This window comes from Meles meles, chromosome 19, assembly GCF_922984935.1.
Source record: "Meles meles chromosome 19, mMelMel3.1 paternal haplotype, whole genome shotgun sequence".
Lineage (NCBI taxonomy): Eukaryota > Metazoa > Chordata > Mammalia > Carnivora > Mustelidae > Meles > Meles meles.
This window is the reverse complement of record NC_060084.1, coordinates 30,698,208-30,721,767: the sequence shown is the minus strand read 5'-3', so window position 1 is coordinate 30,721,767 and position 23,560 is coordinate 30,698,208. Positions and strand designations below refer to the sequence as shown.

Below are 23,560 nucleotides of genomic sequence, written 5' to 3'. Positions count from 1 at the left end.
CAGAGTGAGACTTCATTACAAGTATTGCATGCTTGCATGAATATCTTTCATTTATGACTGACCCAATATGTCACAATAGCTGTCTAGTAAAAATAATCCACTTTCTGAAATTGATGTACTACTGATGTCACTACTACTCAGCAGGCTGGGCAGATTATAGAGAGGTGTTAAAAAAAAATAAATAAAACACCACCAAACCCTTTGGAGCGCACGTTGTAGATTTTTAGAATTGCAATCTTTTGGAGATTAAAAAAATTTCCAGATGATCATCTGTACTGACCATAATGCTTAGAGGTAGAGATTTTTTTTTTTTTTTAAACCAGAATATACTGTTGGTTTTGACTGGCCAGCAAAATACACATATCCCCCCCCCCCCCCCCCCCCCCGCCCCGCAACACACACAGATGCAAATCAAGGTTGTTCTTTGAAGTCACAAACGCATTGACGTTCAATTTTTCAACAATTTGCTTTCCACTACGAGGCCATTCTTTGCATTCTTTGTTGAAATATGAATGCTAATCACTGGGCTCTTTTTAATCCTCCGGTTTTGTTTCCCGCTTTCTGTTTTTACGTCTAATGGTCTAATGGCATAAAGGTAAGGAAGATAAACACGTTGCGTTTGTTGCCAACAAAAATGCGGCTCATCAGTCATGTGACGCAGCTGTCAGTCTTTCTAAAGGAAAACCGGAGAAGCTCTGAAGAGAAGCTGGTTGGATACAGCATAAACAAGCTGGCTTCTCTCCTTCTGGGACAGTCTTAATTCACCGCAGCAATCCTTAACAGACGGCCATATTCATTTGGATAATAAAACTTCTTACTTGGATAAGGTCTGAAATATCCTGAAATATCCAGCACACCCCGGGAAGCCGAATGCATGATGTATAAAGTATTATTTATTATTTTTCCGGTGACCTTCCTAAGGCAAATCTCCAAGGAGCTGCTGTGGAGTATTATGATGAAGCCAGCCAACTCAGTACCCGGAGGGAGATCTAGAAGAACCTTGACATAGCCTATTTTTAACCATGCCTCTGGCGATTCTGAATTCAAGTTTATAGGTGAACATGTCAGGTAGTACATAGAACAAAGCCAACGACACATTGTATTCATCATAATTCTGTCCAAGTACATTTTATTCTTTCCAACATTTGTGATTTAAAATCCCATGACATTTCTTCAAGGTGAAATCCGACTAGAATTTTCAATACAAGATTAGTTTGTTTCAAGCCAAAATAAATATCACTCAGGTTCAGCAAAACTTCAGAAAGGCACTCCGTAAATGTGATGAGGTCTGTGTCCGTACCCGTGACAACAGCCTGCACTTAGCTAAAGCACTTCTCCTTTTAAAAATCAATGAAATAATTCAACTGCTTTAGTGATTAGCAATACATTACAAAAGAAGCATTAAAAATTGAGTCCTCTCTCCCAAGGCCAGTCCGTGAAAGCATTGTTCTTTAAGTGTATGTGAATATCATAATTATTTTATGATTCCATCTTTAGTTCTTTCCAATATAGTAAATTCAATTGACCATGAAATGAAATTTCATAGTCAAAATGCCTCCTTTACACTTTTTTACACCAGCAATAACAGCTTTAGAGCGTTAAGGCAAGGTAATTCATCAGATGCTTAATTTAAAGGCAGATTCTTATATTATTAATAATATTTACCAATTTAATAAAATACACATTTAGCATGCATTATATGGTCTTTTAACTATTTCTGCAACTGAAATGAGCCTCGCTGAGCATCTGGGAATAATGGTGAACCCCGGTAAACTCCCCTGGTGACTAAACACCCTTTTTATTTTCATGAGTTTCTGAGCACAGCCCTACAAGGCTGATTGTAGAGGAACAGAGGACAGAACCCTCCATTCCAGTGTCAAAGGGACAGAAATGTTAAGAAAGTCCGCAGGAAACAATTATTTGCGATGGTGAGGGACGTTTATGAATACTTAATGACCATTTCCCTACTGTTCGCTGCATTCTTTTCTGACAAAAAAAAAAGTAAAAATAACAGCCCTGATGTTCAGCTCAAACACAAAAGATCACAAGCAAAGAAAATTATGTTGCCGCAATCCTATTTGGGAAAGTAATCTTATATCTCAGAGAGCACTCTGAATCTTTGCGCCGCTAATCCACTATATATTTTGCAATCATCTGTTGTTATCTGGGGAATTAACAGTGAAACCAATAAACATCACTGGCATGGTCCTAATGTGCAGAGAAATATGTAAACAAGAAATAGGATTTGTTTTTTGTTATACCAACACATCTGTTTCATTTTAGCAGGGTTAAAAAAAAAAGGCCCTATAAACTATTAATCTTGTTTTAAGACGTCTGCTTAGTACCTCACCTAGATAGACACAAATGTATTATATATAGTATGATGGAAGAAAAAACCAATCCCAGCAGAAGACTTTAAAATACTTAAGCAGATTTACTCTGGTGATTGCGGACTATAATTGCACACTAAGAAAAACAGAACCAAAATTATTGCATTAGTGATTTTGGCTCTCTGGAGTGCCTTATTCCATGTTTATGACAATAAATAACACAATTAGGTATATTTCACACAATAACCCACTCTATGTGTTCCTCTGCTGGCTATGAGCAATTATTCTTTTTCCCTTTCTCTGTATCACAGTTTGATATTTCATCTGAGGTAGGAGCAAATCATGTAGCATAAACATTATGTTATAATCCAACAAATGAAAAAGGCCTAGGTACCCGGTAAGGGCCTCCATTTCTAAAATCTCTCCTGGGCAGACTTTCCACTCAAGTACATCTCTGTGTTATACCAAAGCCAAGAAAAGACTGCCTACTTCCCAACCAATGGATCAGACTTGCTGAAAATCATTTCAGATCAGAAGGATCTTGCTGGGTCATCCTCCTTCAGGTGATCGTCCATCAACCCATAACCCTCTCGCCTCTGTGTTTAAATGGCACCGGGAAGAATAATCCTCAGGTCCATCGGCAGATGGGCAGAAGCCCGTTTCAGAACATGCGTTCTCAGGTCTTTACCAAGAGAAGTGCAAACGATTAAAAAAACACTTTCAAGCAATAAAGGTAGCACCTACCATATGCAACCCACTGCTATGAAGCACGCCATCTTGTTCCACGAGATTTCTTGAGATTGTAATGGAAGGAAGATCCAGGCTTTGAGGGGGAAACTGGGGTGTGAACTCACTTCCCTGGGAAGGCAATGGATCACTCAGGCCTTGGAAGGGTAGAAGAACATCGGGCATGCCCAGGGCGGGGTCTGACTCTGGAGGAGGCGTGATAGGGGGGATCTCAAACTCCTCATCCCCAAGGCTTGGCGTATGGAATGTCTGCTAAAAGGAAACAAAATAGAGACATCTTCATATTCTCTTCCTACGTCTTATTTCTCCTTAGAGGGAAAAAGAAAGATTTTGCATGATAACACTGCATAGCTAGGCCAAATATTTATTTCTCAAATGAAAACATCTTAAACACAGATTTCCATATATAAAGTTTTGCTGATCGTTCTGATTAAAGATTTAAGTCTCATTATCATATGGTTTTAATGGAGTATCAGTATTAACAGTTTTTTAATGCGTACTTAATTAGCAACATCTGTCTTTGTTGTTAGTGAGAGCATCAGCGACATTAGACTTGGCTATATAACAAATTGCTACTTTATTGATATGTTAGCGAAACAGCTCAAACCGCTTACATTATCCACATGCTTCATAAAATGCTGACGATTTTGTGGTGCGCACACACAACATTAATCCGGAAGTGAACATTACACATATTTACTTTCTGCCACAACATATAAAACAAGTAATATTAAATTTGGGGTTTGCTTTTTTAATTTCCTTATTGGTCTATTCCCAAGCACAGCGAAGGCTTCTATGGAAATTGTAACAGTTTGTAATACAAAATTTTATATAAGGATTATCGGAGCATATATTAGAAGGTCCCAGGGCTTTCATTTAAACTATAAGGAGAGTTATTTTCTTTCATGATGATTTTAATATGTATTCATCAGAACACTTCTGGCAGTCTTCAACTTCAAAAGTCTATTTATAGGGGTTCCTGGGGGGCACAGCTGGTTAATCATCAGAGTCTTGATCTCAGCTCAAGTCTTGATCTCGGGATTTTGAGTTCAAGCCCCATGTCAGGCTCTACTTAAAACAAAACAAACAAAAAGACAAAACCAAACCAAAAAAGACCACAGAATGAGCACAGAAATACACTGATACAGACACACTGAATTGACTGAGGTTGCTCACTTATTCAGAAAAGTGTTATTTCTCAAGACCTAAGTAAATAACAACACTACACTCTTCATTGCTACTTCAAGTCTTAAAGATAGTGTTTGAAAACTGGGTGTTTGGATGCAAACCAGGGTTGCCACGTTCTATTAAGCTAACCACCTTTCTTAAACTATAACTTGGATTTGGTGGGGTTGGGGCGGAAGACTAGGTCCAGGATGTTAGTTTTGGCGGAGTGAAGGGGTCAAATATTTTTTGTTCGTAGCTCAGAGGATCAAAGGTATCATCCATTATTAGTAGCATTTTTTTTGAAGAATTAACTGATGCAAGGTAATTTGAAACTGCGACAATTGGTTTAGGGAACTAATTAAGAAGCTACAAGCCATCACTCCTCAAACTATTAATGACGCTATAACTTAATAATCACTTGTGAGAAAACAGAAACAAACTCAAGGAAAAAAAAAACCATTCCGCATATAGAATCTGTCCACTGTTAATTGTATCTTCCCAGAAATAAAGAGGTCACAAGCTATGGGAAGCTACGGTGGGACAAGTGGACATCTTGAGGTCCCTAGCAGATTCGCTATATATGCAAAACATGAGAGCATAAAAAGATATTTGAAAGCTAGAATGGGTACAAGATTCTTTGACATACTTATTCTAATCCTGACCCCCCCAAAAGATATCAATGTCTGACTGTGGTACCCCGAGTTCTCAAACACAAAGGGATAAATTGGCCACAAACGTGGTTGGCTAATGAACATAGCCCTATAGCTGGCATTTGCCGTTACTTTGGCACTAATGTGGTCTAGTAACAGATGCAACTGTAATTTGTGACTCATTTGCTACCCCATTACTGCTTAATGAAATCTAACATATCACATTAACAATACGGATAAACACTCATTCTTGATATGTGGCATTTGGCTGTTTTCATTACCACTGTAATTAACACTTGAAATATTATTTCAATAAATATTTAAAGTACTTTAAAAATGGTCAGGGTAATCATGACACAGACAGAAAACATAAAGCAAATGTGTGAATTTCAAACTCGGAGTATCCGAGTCCCCGTGGTGTTATCTACAGGGCAGTATCTATGGGAAGGGAATTGGTTTCAGGCACAATTTCGACTTTACAGCATTCAAACCTAAAGTCTGCCTGAATTACTTTGCGCTCATTAAAATGTTAAAAAACCAAATAAATTTACTTTTAATGCAATGATTGGGAAATTAGGCACATGCTATAATGCGGTGCATTAACATTTACTTGGGCTTTATTTTTTGTTCAAGAAAAGATGTACGGCAAAATCGTTGCGTAAGATTAGCTCTTAAACTCTAACGTAAAGCATGTCTTCTGCTAGGCGGTCAAAATTAAAGAGGCTTTTGTCTTTATTTTTGTTAAGGAACAGAGAGATATCTTACATGTAATACATCCCTGTGGGGTAATTTAAAAAAAAATTAATTTTAAGGAAGACTCGGGTCCATTACTAGAGCATAACCTAGCAAAACAATATAACAAAATGACATTATCATAAATAACCAAAAAAATGCTAAGATCTTGAAACACTTTTAAAGAGAGGTAATATATGAACAATAAAGTTAAGCATTCCTTAGAGAAAAGAGGAAGTGCAAACTCTGGGTATGTCTGAGAAGCTACAGTAACTATTATGGTCCCACCACCGACAAAAAAAGACAGACTTTTGCAACCCTGCCGTATGACCGGTATCGGGTTCATCATTGAGAGCCTACATGATTCCTTCTCACAGATACGGACTCTTCAAGTGTTTACCTTGAACACGTTAAAATAGTATGTACATGGTTAAATACCATCTGTACTGAAATGTTCAAAACATTGGTTCCTTTTGATAAAAATGCAAATCCCGAGAACTGTTGTATCAACATATAACAGCCAATGTCTGCCACGGTGAATTATCACAGCTGGAATTAAATTGTCTCTGAACAGCTGCTGGCAGTAGAGCTTTCATCAATGTTTGATTCAAATGTAGGGAAAAAAATCCTACAGAATGAAACATCATGTTGTCCTTACAGATGGGGTTTGTGTTCATTATCACAAACAACACAGCAGCCAGTGCCAGACAATATCCCTTATCTGGGCCGTCTTCTCAGTGAGAGAGAGAGAGAGGATGGTCACTGGAAAAAACGATTCATCTACGAATACCCTTAATTCTTGATTCCTCATTTTTTCTACTAATTTCTCCAAGTTAATTTCTTTCGTACCACTTGCTTCCCTGTACCGAGATCATTTACAAAGCCATTATGATTTTCATCCTCTGGGGTCAAGTTAGTTCAGTTTCCTATATTTGAGAATGTATTGGGGAAAATGAAGACTTTTTATTACAGGAACCCCAGGAGGAAATGTCCCATTTGGACCACTTTCACCTGTGTGTTCTTGTTTTAAAAATCTGAAATCTCACGGTTTGACTTTTTTTTTTTTTTTTAAAGGAAACTGTTTTCTTGATCTTGTCAAGATCGAGGTTTTTCTGGAGGGCCAGCCAGTGAGCCCAGAAAACAGCCATAGGACAGTAAGCAGGGCATGTAGTAAAAACAGCAACAAGAAGACGTTTGATCCCTTTGTTCCAGTATATTCTACACAGACCCAGAGCCCACGTGGTGTTGCCTCTCAAGTCTGCCACCCAGTTTTCCCCCCCATGGCCAAGTCTTGGAACATATCCTTTCATTCATTCATTCTATCTGTATTCATTGAATACCTACTACGTGCCAGGCACTGTAACAGGCTGTGGGGACTCTAATGAGAAAACAAAACACTCACTTCATATCACTCCCCTGAAGACCCAAGAAACCATAATACTACCCTGCCACATCCTTTCCCCAACCAGGGCATCTTAATGAAATTATCTCCAGAGCTTAGCGAAGTTGAAATATTTTCTATGAAAGTCACTTCCACCCTAAGTTTCAAAATCACCACTTGATTTGCTCAGATGCCAATTTGAGAAAATTTGCTCATGATTTGCATGAGCATTTCTTTACATCAAGAGATGTGTGTGAATTACTAACGTTGGTTAACAGCCTCTGGACAAGTGATAGACTTGTCAGGTCATTTTCTTTTCCAAAAGGTTTTTCTCGTTTCTCCTCCAGAGTCATTACCTTGCACCACATAAGAGAGATAAATTCGATACTTTGCTTTTTCCCTGCAAGCCTTTTAAACCATCTAAATGACACACAAAACATGAACAGACATATGAAGGCAGACACCTACCTCACTGGCTGCAAAGAAAGCACTGTTTGCCTCAGCCATGTTCATGTAATTATTGTTACTCCCGAACTGAAAGAAAACAGATTGTTTTACGTTAATATGCAGAAAAATAAAGAATCCTGATGGTTTCCTTAAAACTCAGATGGGATTTGGCAAGAATGGCGGTGTCATAAGATAAAAGAGTGGTTTTCCTCAGACCAAATGGGGCCTGGGACAGAGGCTCTGTGCTACGTGCTGTCGGCTGCTTCTCTGAGGAAAGAGAGCACAGAGTTAAGCTAACTTGAAAATTCTAGAAAATGGTGTTCCTCATCAAGACGGGCGGCGAAGGGAGACGATGTACAAACATTTGGCCAACCGACCACTAGTGGGTGTGGCTTGCTGAACCGGCCTTTGTCAGAGGGCGAAGGCAAAGTTCCCAAGAAAATCACCTTGACACGTTTTTAGAGCATGTTGGGATTTCACAGCGTACTTTTCAGGAACAGATGTCACAAGTGTGAGAAGGTTAAAATGTGAAATAAAGGGAATAGAATTCAATTCTCGGGACTCAAATTCTATTTTCTCGTGAATGGGGTGTGGCATGAATATAAATAAATAATGAGACGAAAGAATTTTTTTTTAATCTCCAAACAGAGTTGAAAACGATATCTGTGTCCATCAGAGCTGTTGAAAACAGTGATATTTAATCTCTCAATGTAACATTAAGTGCAAAGAGGTTTAAAAAATAAGCGGGATCCTATGAACACAGCAATTTTTATTTAATTCCCTAACACAATAGCCTATTCATACCATCACAAATAAGACTGTATCAGCATTTCAGACATAAGCTCTTTACTGCGACAGACCTGTTATCAAAATGTAAAACTTGGATTTTGCCAGAAATGTATTTTCAGGTTCAGATGGTATAAGTAGGCACGTTTTGTTGCTTTAAACATTTCGTTATCAGTCTGGAAATATGGAAAGGCTCCGTGAGCATAATTATTTGGAGCTATATTATTTTCATCATCTTTCCATGGTGGAAGAATGCCCTTTCTTTTTTTATAACACGTATTGTTTCCTGACTTCAGTGCATCAAATAACACGCAGGTTTGGCCTCCAAAGGGTGAAATGTATATGTCCATTCTCTAATGTAAACAGAGCTAGTTAATTACTTAAAGTAAAAGGCGTAACTTTTCCAAGGAGTGAGAGAGAGAGAAAGAGAGAGAGAAATACAGATACATGGACAGGTAAATGTAGAGAATAAATATAGACATGGAAGACCCACGTAATCCTTCCCTCAGCAATTCTAGGGGGCTCTGAGCCCCTGACTCAACCTGTAAGATCCGCGCACAGACGCGGGATTGACATGCTACACTTTATCATGTCAGGCATCCAAGAACTAAGCGGGATTTACACGAAAGGCTCTAATGGCTCCGGCACGCCGCTCTGGTCTACAGAAGCAAAATCCCACCCTGGAAAACGACCCCTAAATACATACTCACACAATGAGCCCTCAGATTCATTTGGATAAACATCTTCATAAGGATTTCTGAAAGATGTATTTGTTAGCACTTAAGAAAGACCTTTATCTGGTTTCTCTGAAGGCGTGTGATACCAAAAACTTGGGGGGCTGCTTTCACCCACGTATACTTGTCTCCAGACTCACAAAGGCGTCTACGTGAACTACGCGCAGTTTGTTGTGTGTCCACTGCATATCAATACAGGGGTTTAAAAATAACTTTGAGGTTAAGAAAAGTACATATGGGAGCAGGTAGACGTGCACTGCTGCCCCCCTCCCCAGACACCAACATCTTTCCCCCATTTTTCTACAATGTTAATTATATGCAAGAAAAAGCATAGGTTTCTGTCTTGGAATTTTCCATGAATTAATGACGCTAGGAGAAAATCTCAAGGCCTCCCTTCCGAACGTTCTTTTTGGGTATTTTCTGAGAACCTGGGACACGACGTAAATTCCAGGCACCCATCCCGCTTCCCCAGATCGCCCGGCAGCCTGCATCCCGCTTTAACGTTATTTAAATGTAGGTTTTGCTGGGGAATTAGAAATCCATTTAAGGAAAGCAGCTCATTATCAGAGAGGTTTGTTTTTTTTTTAAGATTAAACTCACTTATTATCTAATAGCACCTAAAACAACAAAGAAAAATAAAATGGCTATTAAACTAAGGGCCTAAACAATTCAAAAAACAAATTAAGCTTAGAGTGAAGTAAGAACTGGGTTAGAAATCCTCTTCTGAACAGTTAGTCTGCGAATGTAATTACTGAAGAAACTACAGCTAATCAGCTGTGAATTGTATCCATTAATTAGTATTTGCCCTGGAGAAATGAGAAAAATCAGTAACAACGCTGGCCCGCGGTGTGCTGATGAGCTACAGGCCCGCCGCGCTGCGTTTAGTCAAGCAGGTGGTTCCAGTGGTCCACGTAATTTGAAAAGCTCTCACCTGAAGTACTGGGCTGGAATTACAAAGCACTCCTTGCATATCTTTTGTATCTATATAAGGCCTTAATTAATGGCTTTTAATTTGGAAACACTTGGCGATCAGGCAGGAAGAGTTATAAATCATTTCAAACAGAAGCCAAGGTTTTCCGTTCAGTTTGGGGTAAAAAAAAAAAAAAAAAAGAAAAGAAAGAAAAAGAAAAAAACCTCCCCCACAAAGATGCTGTAAACATTGACTTAGGCCGCTCTCTCTCATGCACAGGTGCCTGGGCCCCTCATTCAGCGTGGTAGGGTAGCTGATTAAGACAGAGGGTACCCAGTTAAATTTGGTTTTCAAATAAAGAACTTGAAGTGTAAGTATGTCCCCTGCACTATTTGGGATATACTTATACTAAAAAAAAGGGGGGGGTCTCTATCTGCGATTCAACTATAACAGGCCACTGTGTATTTTTTACTTGCTAAATTTGGCCACTCTACAGTGTGGTTAAACTGATCAGGATGAAAGGGATGCCACTTTCCATCTGATTTACCTTATCTGGTAACACTAGCTTAATTTAATTTGTTTTATTTTAAAATGTGACCTATGAATCCTCCTCTACTCGTTTTGTGTATGAACAGATCTGATTCTGAGAGGAGAAGTGATCCTTTGGGGCAGATCTCTAATATAATGACCTCGGAACAATTAACTTTAACTGAATTGTGTACAATTAAATTTACTTTATGTTCTAAGAGACAGCGACATCGGTAAACACAATATATTACAAAAAATCCCTAGGTCCATGAGGGAAGGGGCCTTCACTGCCTTCACTGTCTCCCCCCCAAATCAACAATGCCCAGCACATTATAAACATTCCAATGTTTGTGGAAAGGCTGTTTAGAAAGATTGATCACATTTTTTTTTAACTTCATTGTCTCATAATCATGCATCTTGACTGAAGCAATTTCATCATTTTTTTACGATGATACTGAGACATAATGATAGTAATAATAATTATTATCATGAGAAACCCTCTACATACATTACTTCCTTTAACTTTCCCAAGTGTGACTAAATGCAATTTATTTACCCAGAACAAGTTAGGGGGAAAAAGTCATTATTATCCCTATTTAATAGATAAACAGACCGAGGCTTCTAGAGGTCAGTGGCCAAAATCATAGATGCAAGCATGGGAGTCTGGCATCCCTCTTGCTTCACAACATGTACCACTTATGTTCCAAGGGCCACAAGACCTTGACTATTTCACTCAATGATCAATTCAAGGTTAAGACCCCATTTTCATCAGTTTTACTCAGGGCTAGAATTTCCCAGGAGCTACTTCCAGGGACCTCATTCTGGGAAAATGCTCCTCAAGGGAAGAGTTCCAAGGCTCTTAGGTTTGAGAAAGACTGCGGACCACTGCTCCTCTTTGATGAGCCCCAGTGCCCACCACACCAAGTTCCGTGTTCTGAGAAGTCCTGCAGCTCATTCATTCAGCAAACGTTTACTTGTGCACTTCCTATGTGCAAGGCACTGGCCACAAAATGATGAGAAAGGTGACGAAGTTCCTATCTGGATGAAGCTTATATTTTTCTTTAAGTGGGAGATGGTAAACCCTCCCCCTTTCCCCAAATTTGCCATGGGACGCTGCTTTTGCATTCCCCCACAACAGTCTGTGGGAACACTCTGCGAAACCTTGTTCCAAAGCCTTTATTGACAATACTCTTTTATTTTCCCTGAATCCTTACCAAAGCTAATATCCTCATTTTGTACCACGGTAAGCTTCATGCATTTTGTGAATCACCTGAGTAAGAATTTCTAAAAATTATGCATTCCGGGTCATCTTAATTGGCTGATTTCCAAACTTTCTAGATAGTAGCTGTTCAGGGATCTTCCTTGGAAGATCCCTAACTCAACCAATATAAGGTTTTATAATGTGATTTCAGGAGTCAAAACAAAATATTTCAAATAAACTAAGTGAACATTGGGTGGAAAAGGGAGTTACCTATGGCAAAGAGCGTATAAAAACATTGTGAAAGAAAGAGTCCAATTCCAATGGTTTCCAAAGGCTTATATATTGGGGGAAATGGTCACTACAAGGCAGGGGCATTTATGAAGTACACTGGGGATGATCGGTCCTTTCCACTTTGATAGGCTCTAATAGATGTGATCCCCAAAGATATAATCCCCAAAGATATAATTATAAAGCAGAACTAAATTACTCTGCCTGTCGAACTTCTGTATCTTAATAATTTCACAAAAGAACATCTTCATTGTACCTGGAGATAGATTTGCTTTGGCTGCTTGATGAATAATTACAGCTTCGGCAAATACAATTTATGAAGGACATCAATTAAAAAGGAGCATTGCAGGATTTCTAAAAAAATTTATTAGAAACCATCATGTTCATGGCCTGTCTCACCGTGTGAAGTGCCAAAGTAAATTAATGGAGATTGTTAATTCTAGCTTGTCCAGCAAAAGGCCTGGAAGAAAGTAGAGCAGCACAGACAAAAACCCATCTGTAATCACAAGACAAAATACTCCAGCCCGATGAGTCCACACAACATCATTTCCCCTAAAATTATTTTGACGCCCATGTAAAGAATTGTATGGGCTTCTAATAAAGCGGCATTAACTACAGGGTGTCAAACAGCTAAATGGCACAAATGTAATCCTTAAAAAAAAAAAAAAAAAGATAATCCTTCGAATTCTCTTTTCTTTTTTCCCCATTACATTTGTTAGCAAACACCACCCAATTTGATGCCTCAGTAAGGACATCGGTCAAGTTGCTTACCCAAATGAACTGTGCCACTGTGGCTCCAGCGGGCCAAGCACAGTCACGTGAAGGGAAGAGCAGAGCCCTGCTCACTCGCATAGTTCACGCACTCTCAAAAGCTCAGCTACCTACCCCCGCGGAAAAGAACTTCCCCGAGATAACCAGGTTTTCACCATTTCCAGCAGTGGTCGTCTGTGTCAAGACAGACAGCCCCAAAGAGTGAACACAACAAGTCCAGTAGGACAGATGACAATAAATACTGGTGATTACTGGGTGCACCTGCAGTAAAGACGGTCTACACCAAAGGTTACGGACGAGACCACAGCCTGGACACGAAACACTGCCAACGACGGACCAGGAGGTATAATGAGTGGGAGAAGATATACAGACGTGCGCAAACATGTCTGCTAATTATGTATATACAGTTAAATACAGAGAGAGGCTGATGTACACACATATGTATAATTATACACATGCATAGACATATGCATACATATATTAACAGGTTCAAATATAAAGCAAGATTTTTTTTTAAGAAAATAAACTTTCAAAAATATTATTTGCCTTTTCCATACACTAAAAACTCCTAGATAGTTATCTCCCGAGTGCCAGACTCCTCTATCCAACTGCCTCCAGCATTTGCATTTGGATGTCAATCGGCAGACTTGATCATATGCACAAAACTGAATTCCTCATCTTCTCCCCAAACCCGCTCCACCCACAGCCTTCCCCATCTCCTTTGACGGGGAGATGACTCACTTCCGGTGACTCAGGCCACAAATCATCCTTGAATCCACTCTTTCTGCCTGCCCCCATCAAATCATCAAAGACTCCGTTGGCTCATCTTTCCGGTTATGCCCTCACGGCTGACCACTTTGTCACCCAGACCCAAGCCACCCACCCCCTCGTGGGCCACAGCGGTCACCTCCCAGCTGGTCCTGCCACCTCTAACATGCTGTCCATCAGTATATTCTCAGCACAGAGCCAAGGAGATCCCTTGAAAACCAGAGTCAGAGCCCATCTCTCCTCTGCGCAGGACTTCCAATGGCTTCCTACTCCCTCAGGGAAGAAGCCAAGACTTCACAATGGCTCTCCGTTTCTCCTCTGACCCTTGGACAATGTTCTCCCCCTTGTTTATCCTACCTTAACCCTGTTGGCTTCCCTGTTGTTCCTGCAGGACCCCAGACACATTCTGACCTCAGGGCCTTTGTACCAGCTGCTTCCTCTACCTGAGCCATCATCCCCAGCAATGTCCTCATGCCTCTCTCACTTCCCGTCCTTTGGAGGCTTTTCTCAGATGTCATACTCTATGTTATCAAACGTCTTTGCAGCTCTCCTCCTCCTCCACCACTTTCTAACCCTCTTCCCCGTTTTGTTCTTTTCTGCAACACTTTTCCACATAACACGTTTATTGTCTTTCTCCCCCAACTAGAAGTAAATTTAATGAGGATAAGCATGTGTTGCGCTGTTTGCGCTGATGTCCCAGTGCCAAGGAGAGAGCTTGATAAATAGGAGGTGTTCAACAAATCTGCACTGAATGAACCAACAAATAAATTAATTTCCAGATGGGAAATGCTGGTATGCAGAACTGCTCTCCAGGCCCCATCTAAGCACCTGAAATTCAAGCCAAAGGAGAAACCAGGCATCTATCCCCCCACAGGTTCCAGCACTAACCATACCTATGCGAAAAAAGGAGAAACAAGGGGCGCCTGGGTGGTTCAGTGGGTTAAAGTCTCTGCCTTCGACTCAGGTCATGATCCCAGGGTCCTGGGATCGAGCCCCGCATCGGGCTCTCTGCTCCACAGGGAGCCTGCTTCCTCCTCTCTCTGCCTGCCTCTCTGCCTAGTTGTGATTTCCCTCTGTCAAATAAATAAAATTAAAAAAAAAAAAAGAAGAAACAAGAAAGAGTTCTAGATTCTAATAAAATGAATATTTTAAACAGTAGACATACTGAGCTTGAAAAAAAAATGCTTTGTTCTAGAAAATGCACCAACCCTTTGATAGAGAAGATATAGAGGCCTGGGTGGGTGGGGTTGGAGTGTGAAGGGGAGGTGGCTGAAAACACACTGCAGGGAATCGCACTGATTTGGGTCTGCAGGCAGAGAATCCAGAGAAGAAGAAGCCAATAACCTAACATCAAAGGGGCAAGAATCTTCAGTATTAAATATTTCGTAATATATAGGACAGTTGATTTTTTTTTTCTAATTTAAAATGCCCTGTTTTTTAAAAAAAATGTTTGCTTTATTGGCTAGGTCAGAGTTTCTCAAACTCTGGGCGCCAGGGAACGCCAACTGACCAGGTTAAACAGATGCCTGTTAAAAATGGGGATTACTCGACTCCCCAAAGCTTACTGTATCAGCATCTCTAGGTGGCGGGGCCCCACGAATCTGTATGTTTAACCAGCTTCTCAGGAATTCTAGGACACACTAATATTTGAAAACGACTATTCCTTTTAGACAAGTATGGATTTTTTTTTTTTGTAATAAACCTTTCCAGACATCTGATGATGATCTCATGGAAATGTTGATGGGGCATGAGCTGTTTTGTTTAGAGCAACAAAGGCTCGGCTCAATTATTTCTAATCTCTTCTTGCCGTCCTCACTTACAGGAAAATGGAACCAGCCATGAGGGGACCATCGGCCCCTCTCCCAACCCTCATGAGCAGAAGGAAGGATGGGAACATCTTAAGTTGGACCAAGTAGGGAATGCAAGTTCCACTACTAGATTTCTCAACAAGTTCTGTGGACCCACACAAGGGACAACAATGCCTAAACATATGGACTCTACCCAAACACGGGGGCCTTTGGATTTTCATGATCTGGACATATTTGAGTCTGTAAATTGCATAACCATCTGGACTAGTTAGAGGTGGTAAGGGAAAAAAAAATACCCACAACACCCTCTCAAACCCAACTGCACTTGTTTAATAGCAGAAAAACAATTAGAAGCAGAGGAGAGGACCCTAGGCTTCCCAAATCAAGTTTTCTTTTTAACAAAAATGGAGCCATCTTTGGGACTGGCCCAGCCGGCAAGCGTCACCACTATTCAGAGAATGGAAAAAGAAAGGCCTGATTTGCCTTAAATACACACCAACAAAAAGAAGTCAGTTGTGCTGCACAGAGGGCTAAGTGGTCACCTCTTCGGTGTAATTCTGGTTTCTCCAGGCACCCCCCTCCCCCAACAAGGCCTTACCAACTCTAAACCCAGTACCTACTAGATGCCAACTAGTAGCGTACGTCTGGGGAATACATCTACCTTTCCAAAGACAAGAAGTAGAAGTAGAAGATACTCTTGTTGCTTTTAAGGGATGACAACCCAGTTAGGGAGATGAGGGCAAAACATTTCTCAACCTAAGGGCCAAGTCAGGGAGTGACACTGACCAATGACATGCTCATTTAGAAGAACCGAAAGGGAATGAGGAACTTGGTTCCACTCTGAGGAACAAGTCTTGAACTGAGGAAGGAGGGGGAAGGAGGGGGAAGGAGAGGGCGTCCCAGGCAGAGGGAACAGAGTATGCGAAGTTGCAGACCTACATGAACAACACAGAGACCAATGTGGCTGCAGGGAAGTGTCTGTGACTGGGGGCAGAGGGGAGGCTGGGGGAGATGGCAGGCAGCCAGGCCCTGGAGAGTCCCCGAGGCCAATCTTAACACTTTAAAATGCACTAAATCTCAAGGTCTGTGAAGGATTTTGTTGGGAGGAAGAAGGAGAGAGAATGGAAAACCCAGCCCCCAGCACACAGATAGTCTGACGTGGACAAGGTTAATTACAGGGAAAAACTGGAAACAAGACCCGGTAAGACTTCAAGGCAGGCATGAGGCTGCAGATGTCTAGACTGGGCAGAGTCAAGAGTGGGAAGACTCGAATATGGAGAACACTTCATCTCGAGAGTCACACTAAGTGGCTTTGAACTCCCGTCCTGCTACAGTAGCTGTGGGTTGGCAGTCGGTAAGTCACTGAACTGGGCTTACGGACAAGTTCGAATCCCAGCTGATGTACCTGCTAGCCACAGAACTGCGCAGCAGCCACTGGGTCTCCGTGCACTTCAGGGTTCTGAGGACTGAATGGGTTTGTACCTAAAAAGCCACCTTTTCTATCTTTACCAATGGCAAGGTAACACTTTAGTGAGCCCTGCAGACACCAAAACAGACCACGCAAGTCTGTTTCGTACACTGTCGTGGCTTCTATTGTCAGAACAGGAGAGTTTTACTACTCAAAGAACTTCAATGGCTCCCCAATGATATTTACAGTAAAATCCAAGTTCCTGTATGATGTGGCTGCTGGTTGCTTCTCCAGACTCCCTCCTCACTAAGCCCCAAGCACACTGCCCTGACCACTCCTTACTCTCTTCTCTGGGCCTTTGCACTTGCCCTCCTCCTGACCCAACAACCACTCTCTCCCCCACTTCACCCTTTATGTAGCTTTTGGCTTCACAACTGGTTCCCCATGGTTTCCTCTGGCCCCGGGGCAATGGGCGGCCCACGGTTTGTAGGTGCTCAGTAAATAGTTGTTGAACGTGTGGTGAAGGAACGGGGCCAGAAAGATCCAAGTTAAAATCCCAGTTCTATCACTTACAAGCTGAAGATCATCAGGTAAGCTGCTTCATGTCATCGCTCTGAATTTCTGTTTCTTTACTTCTAAGGGCAGAAGAAAGGAGCTTTAGGTGGACTGGCTGTGTTAGAAGAGTGACAACACGAGGTCCCCCAGCAAATGGTCTTAGATGGAAGAGGCACTTGGTAAATGTCAGAAAGCTGAGAGTGAGGAGCCCAGAAAGCTAGGACCATGATCATCTGGGAAAAATAAATGGGTGATGGAAATATTTTACATAGTATTTATCAGGTGCCTATAATCTAAAAGAGATAATGATGGATATTAGGTAGGAAAAAACATGTAAGACTCAGACTCCACGTGGCAGGTACTACTGCGTATGGATATAACGCAAAGCACACCCCATGAATAGTCAGCAGATTTCAAAGAAGAGAAGCCACCGGAGTGGGGTTTTGAAGGATGCATAAGAGCTTGCTGGTGAGACAAGAGCATCGTCATAGAGAAAACCGCTTGGGCAAAGGCCTAATGTCGTAAAAATGGGCCTGGCTGACAGAGAAATGGGGATACAAGCCTTCTTGGCAGAGACAGAAGAAGGAGGGCTGAAACAGGAGCCAGCAGGCACAGAGCATACTTTGGAGAGGTTTAGCTCAAACATGCTTTACCGATAAAAGGAGATTCACACATGTTTGTAGGTGGCAGCAAGACCAAACACCAAAGTGAGGGGAAGAGCAGCCAACACAAAGCAGAAGATAATACGATTCGGAGCACATTTTCCAGAGAGTAAGAATAATGCCTATTCTGTGTGTTTTCTATTGTTTCCAGCAAACTGTGGGCATCTTTTATGTAATGCCAGCGACTTGTGAAACAGATATGCTTGGTCTGTTCTGGTTTCTTGAAAAGCACTGAAATGACAGCTAAGAGTAGTGATCAGTCCTGAGGTCAGGAGTAGAACCAGAAAGACCGTGGCCCCTGAAGTTTCGGCCGTCACATGCAGGTTTCCATCACTAGCCGCAGTAGAGCGCCTCACTCGCATTTTGAGAGGGCTGTGTCTCGTGATAGAGTCTAGTGTCTCTGGGAGGAATAATAACTTAGCTCTCATCTGGTAGAAGCACCTCAGTGTGAATTCGTTTACAGGGAATGGATTCCCCTGAAGCACACAATACGTATCATCAGCAAGGATGGTAGACAACTAGCCCCTCAGAAAAGTCCTCCTTGGGACCACCTTGCCCAACACTGAGCTCCAGGGCAGGCTGTGTGTCTCTCTGTACTGTGCGCCAGTGATCTACTTCCACACCTGTCTCTTTTGAGGGCAGAGGCTATATGAGAGACCCATTGGCCACCGAGCATCATTGCCTGGCACACAGTAGGTCCTCAACTGATAAGGCAGTGCCTCGGGGTCAAGCTCAGAAGTACTTCCAATTGGCAGCTTCAGTGGCATTAAAAACCTGTAACCAAACTATATTTTTTTCTGTACACGTGATTCCGTCCACATCAAATTCAGGCGAACCACCATTAACATCAACAAGAACAGAAAGGGAAAATCAGAGAAGAGAAAGTCAGAGTTATTTTCCTCATGCTTCCAGACTCTGTGGTTCACGCTGCAGTCAAATGACTAAGGGCCTCAGAGACTTTCCACCGGCAACAAACTTTAAGGTCTCTAATGATGTGACCTATTTATACCAAACACCCTTAGTAAGTCTCCTGGGAGGAGGTGTTCCTTGCGCACCGTATGAAATTTCAAATGTAAAAAAAGGACCATCAAATGAAGCCAAATATCCCTCAGTGGTTTTTAAATGAAAATGTTTTAACCAATTACAGTATTTCTTGAGTTCCGTAACTAAACTCTATTAACCAATGGTAAAGCTCACCCTCTCTCGTTTCAGTTGGTCCCTATAATTATGATTTATCATGAATTCCCTCAAAACATCCATGACTTCTATTATCAGTCTTCTGTTCTTTGATCTCTGAAGTAGAAAATGCAGTGCTCTTAAAGTGTAGGGTGTTCAGGTACCCAGAACAAATATGCTAATACAGAAATGGCAGATAAAGCCATAGACGTAGAGAGGCAGATCACAAAGAGGTCTGCAAATCACACATTCTCAACCATGGGCAGTTTTGTCCCCCTCCCCCCGCCAGGGACATTTGATAATGTCTGCAGAGTTTTTACTGTCACGACTACAGGCTGCTTCTGGCATCTAGAAGGATATTGCTAAACATCCTACCATGCACAGAACAGCGCCCACAATAAAGAATGATCCTGTCCACAATGTCAACAGTAGCAAGACTGAGAAACCCTGATACCAATCAGTCCACACATTCAGCATAAACAAAAGACATTCAAGTATTTTAAAAATAAATATTACAAGATTATTGCTTCTGCACTATCCAAACACAATCAGGGTTCTTTCTTCAAGTGGGCATTACGCTGACTTTAGATGGATCTACGTGTAAGACTATTGCCTACAATCAAGGATTACTTAAATGCGTTTCCAGTACGTATCAACTAGTTGGTTGTCAGCTAGGAAGCTTTCCATATACATAAATACTCTTTTGCTTTTTTTCCCCCTGCTGCACATACATCAAGAAATAGAAACAGTGTAACATGGTATGCTAAGGCTAACATTTTAAAAAGAGCAACAAATCTATGAATTCTTCCTGAAGAACTGTAAGTGATTTCATGTGTTTGTTTTCCAGTCTCAATCATATTTGATAAACCAAATACCGCAGGCCTACTTTACTCAAAAATCATCAGTGATAAGAAGATACCAACCAGATATAATATGTCATCATTTAAATCAATCAGGATTCACCCCTATGAATTCACATCTATCATTTCCAAAAGTTAAGAAAAAAGGCTCAGCTACTTGATAAGAAGGAGCATTTAAGAAACCACTGGCAGGGTCTTGGCTACTAGAACAGGTCAGGGCTAGAGTTTTATAGCCTGGTGGCCCAGAGCTTTTGCTCACACTACAAGAACATCTTGATTATATACATCTTTCTGTGATTTTATGATTGCCTGAATTCTGTAGGGACAACTTTTTACCAGATGGGTGATCGTACAGCTTTCATTAGTTTCCTGTATCTTACCAGTTATGTTTGTTTTTTAATCTAACATCTTTGACTAGGAAAGGGCTCACACAAGACTCCAAATCCCACTTCGGATAAGGTCTTGGGGCAGGAGGAGGAAAATTACGTTCCTTGCAACCAGCTCTTCCAAAATCTGTAATTTGAGATTTCATAACACGTTTATTTTTGAAAGAGGGTGTTTTGAGTTTTTTCCCCCAGACCTATATTTTAATTGGAGTATGAGGCTGATGGCTTCTTAAACATAACCATAAAATAAAATCTCTTGGATTTCATCTGGGAGACAAAAAATGGAATTCAGTCAAGATGCCGATGTTAATATGGTATATAGCTCAAACTTATTCTAGCATTTTCATATAAAATAACCATGAATTTAAGTAGTCCTAAATAAAGGAGGCATTTTATTCTTGCAACCCCAAAAGTCGTTGTGTACTAATACATTCAAGATTACCTTAACATTACCTTGCATGAATTTAAAGAGATGTGATTATACAGCAATTTGTCAGCAGCTCTCCTTAAATCATTTATCAAATTTTATGCGCTTCAGCAGAATCCCAATTCTACTCCAGAAGAGTGACTCAACTATATACGAAGGACAATTGTATCCAGTTATAAATGCAAAGGCAACCAAAAACGAGGTAAAACAGATGCAAAAATCTTAAAACAATCATAAAAGCGTATTTGTGAGGCTGCTTTTTAAGCTAAAGACAGTTTACGGATACTATCTTAAAAAGCTGCCCAACCCTCTTGACACACGTTAAAAAACACAACCTTATTTGGGGAGGAAATTTTTGCTTAGAAACTTTATCACAAAAGGACAAACTGCTTCGCTTTAAAATAAAATGTTAGCACCTTTTTATGGTGACTCAAGTATACACACTACCAACCTGTACCGACTCCATTTATTCCTAGAAAGAGATTTTTTTTTTCTCATTGCTACTAGCGCAAGAATATATATGGCACAAAGGAAAAATTGCTACACATTTCACAGCGCTGGTTAATAACGGAGGGAAAAAGTAAGATCCGTCTATAAAGCCTGTCTATAAATTTCTTCGGCTACCATAAAAATAAGTTAGAGGTATGATCTTTTTTATTCCCCAAGAACTGCAGCTGCTTTCATATCGAGATTAATATTGAAAACAAACCCCGTATAATAGGGCCCCCTGGGATAAGTAACAGATTCCATGAGGGGTGTCCATCTGGTACTGGCCATAAGCGACTCCCTTCCCCATCGGGCTGTGGAAGCATTCCATACCAAAAATAAGCGCTCACAGAAAGACCATGCCCTCAAAAGCCATGCTTATTGCCCAAATTGTTTCACTCTTAAGTTTTAATAACTTTCATAAGGTGATAAAGCGGGGAAGCTGATATCTGAATGAACAACGGGGCAGGAGGAGTAGGGAGTACATAGAGAACAGAGTTTAATGTAAAAGATGAGGTTCCGGGGCGCCTGGGTGGCTCAGTGGGTTAAGCCTCTGCCTTCAGCTCAGGTTATGATCCCAGGGTCCTGGGATCGGGCTCTCTGCTCAGCAGGAAGCCTGCTTCTCCCTCTCTCTCTCTGCCTGCCTCTCCGCCTACTTGTGATCTCTGTCTGCCAAATAAATAAATTAAATTAAAAAAAAAAAAAGGATGAGGTTCCCTCACTGGGAAAATAAACCCTCCAGATAACAGGATATACATTATAGTGAGTCAAAGTTCTTGATTCTGGCATTGACCAGGGAGCACAGCAGAGCAGAGCAAAGATCAAGTTGGCATCTCGTTCTAGCGTCGAACAATGACAAACTCCCCTCATACGCCTTTTTTGAAAATGAGCTAAACCCTCACATACCGACACCTCTAGTGTTGGTCAAAGTTTACTTTAAAGCTGCTGCCTCGGGGCGCCTGTGTGGTTCAGTGGGTTAAAACGTCTGCCTTCAGTTCAGGTCATAATCTCAGGGTCCTGGGATTGAGCCCCGCATCCGGCTCTCTGCTCAGCAGGGAGCCTGCTTCCTCCTCTCTCTCTCTGCCTGCCTCCCTGCCTACTTGTGATCTCTGTCTGTCACATAAATAAATAAATAAATAAATAAATAAATAAATAAATAAATAGATAGCAAGCTGCTGCCTCTACTAATCAGGGCAGTTTTTAATACAAGAAAAGTAACTTAACCAAAGAGACACGATTACATTTCTAATGACAGACCCCGAAGTCCATGCTTTATGGGGTCACCTGGAACCGTATAGAGAGTGGCTCTGTGACCAGTACTGACCAAGGCGTCCCCAGCCTGCTCTTAAGAAACATGAATGATGAAAGGCCAGGAGGATGACACAGAGTTTTACAAAGTAGCAGCAGGACTGAAGTAGAAAATGTACCTTTGACGCTAAACACAACGTAATACACTTTAAATGCAGCCTAACTTTCATCAAACCTTGTGGACTCCAGGAGTGTAGAGAAACTCCATTAACTAGGTAAGGTCTTTCTGAGAGCTTAACTGCACCAACTATAAACATTCTGGACAGGTTGTAGGTCTCAAATTTATTCATTTTATTTTAAACAGTTCTGAAGTGGTTTTAACAACGTAGGAAAATGGCCAGGGTGTACACACCATGGTTCAAAATCATACACAGTGTGATGTAATTTTTCTTCTTTTATTTTTGTATGCTTTTTAAAATTAGTACCTACTAGTTCTGTACTCAGAAAAAATATATATATTTACAATGGAACTGCTCAGGAAGGATTTCCCTAATCTCTATCGGCATAAAGCATGTAAGTAAATAAAAATCCTGGAAATAAAAAAGAGCAATAATCAATTTTTACTGTTCATTCATGTACTCATTCTAACAGCAAACATATTCTGATAACATCTACGTTGCCAGGCAGTTTGCTAAAGTTCTGAAAATACAGCATGAGCCCAAAATGTCCTTGCCTTCACAGAGCACACAGCCCTGATCAGGGAAATACGAGGGCCATCACATGATTAGAGAAAACATGGTGAGGGGCGCCTGGGTGGTTCAGTTGGTTAAGCGTCGACTCTTAATTTTGGCTCAGGTCATGATCTCGGTCATGAGATTAAGCCCCGAGCTGGGCATGGGGTCTGCTTAAGACTCTCTGTCTGCCCCTCCCCAGCCCTCTCTCTCCAAAAGAGAGAACAGAAAGGAAGGGGAGGCGAGAGGAGGGGACGGGAGGGGAGAGGAGGAGATATGGTGAAATGTCTCCTGTGAAGTATGCCATGAAGAAAGACATGGAGTGCAGAATGGATTAGGAATGGGTGCTGGTAGACCAGCTAGGAAAATAATC

The 23,560-nt window shown here is 41.1% G+C and overlaps 1 protein-coding gene across 2 annotated transcripts in view; it reads right to left on the bottom strand.

Moving 5' to 3' along the window:
* Positions 1–23,560, bottom strand: part of TOX3 (TOX high mobility group box family member 3) — a 109,760-nt gene that overhangs the window by 23,577 nt on the left and 62,623 nt on the right. Inside the window, exons 2-3 of one of the 2 annotated variants that reach the window (XM_045989398.1) lie at positions 7,476–7,541; positions 3,075–3,329 (exon numbers count right to left, since the gene is read on the bottom strand). In XM_045989398.1, coding sequence (XP_045845354.1) covers positions 3,075–3,329; positions 7,476–7,541 — 321 coding nt within the window. The remainder of the gene's footprint in view (positions 1–3,074; positions 3,330–7,475; positions 7,542–23,560) is intronic. The other variant, XM_045989400.1, reaches the window with a different exon arrangement.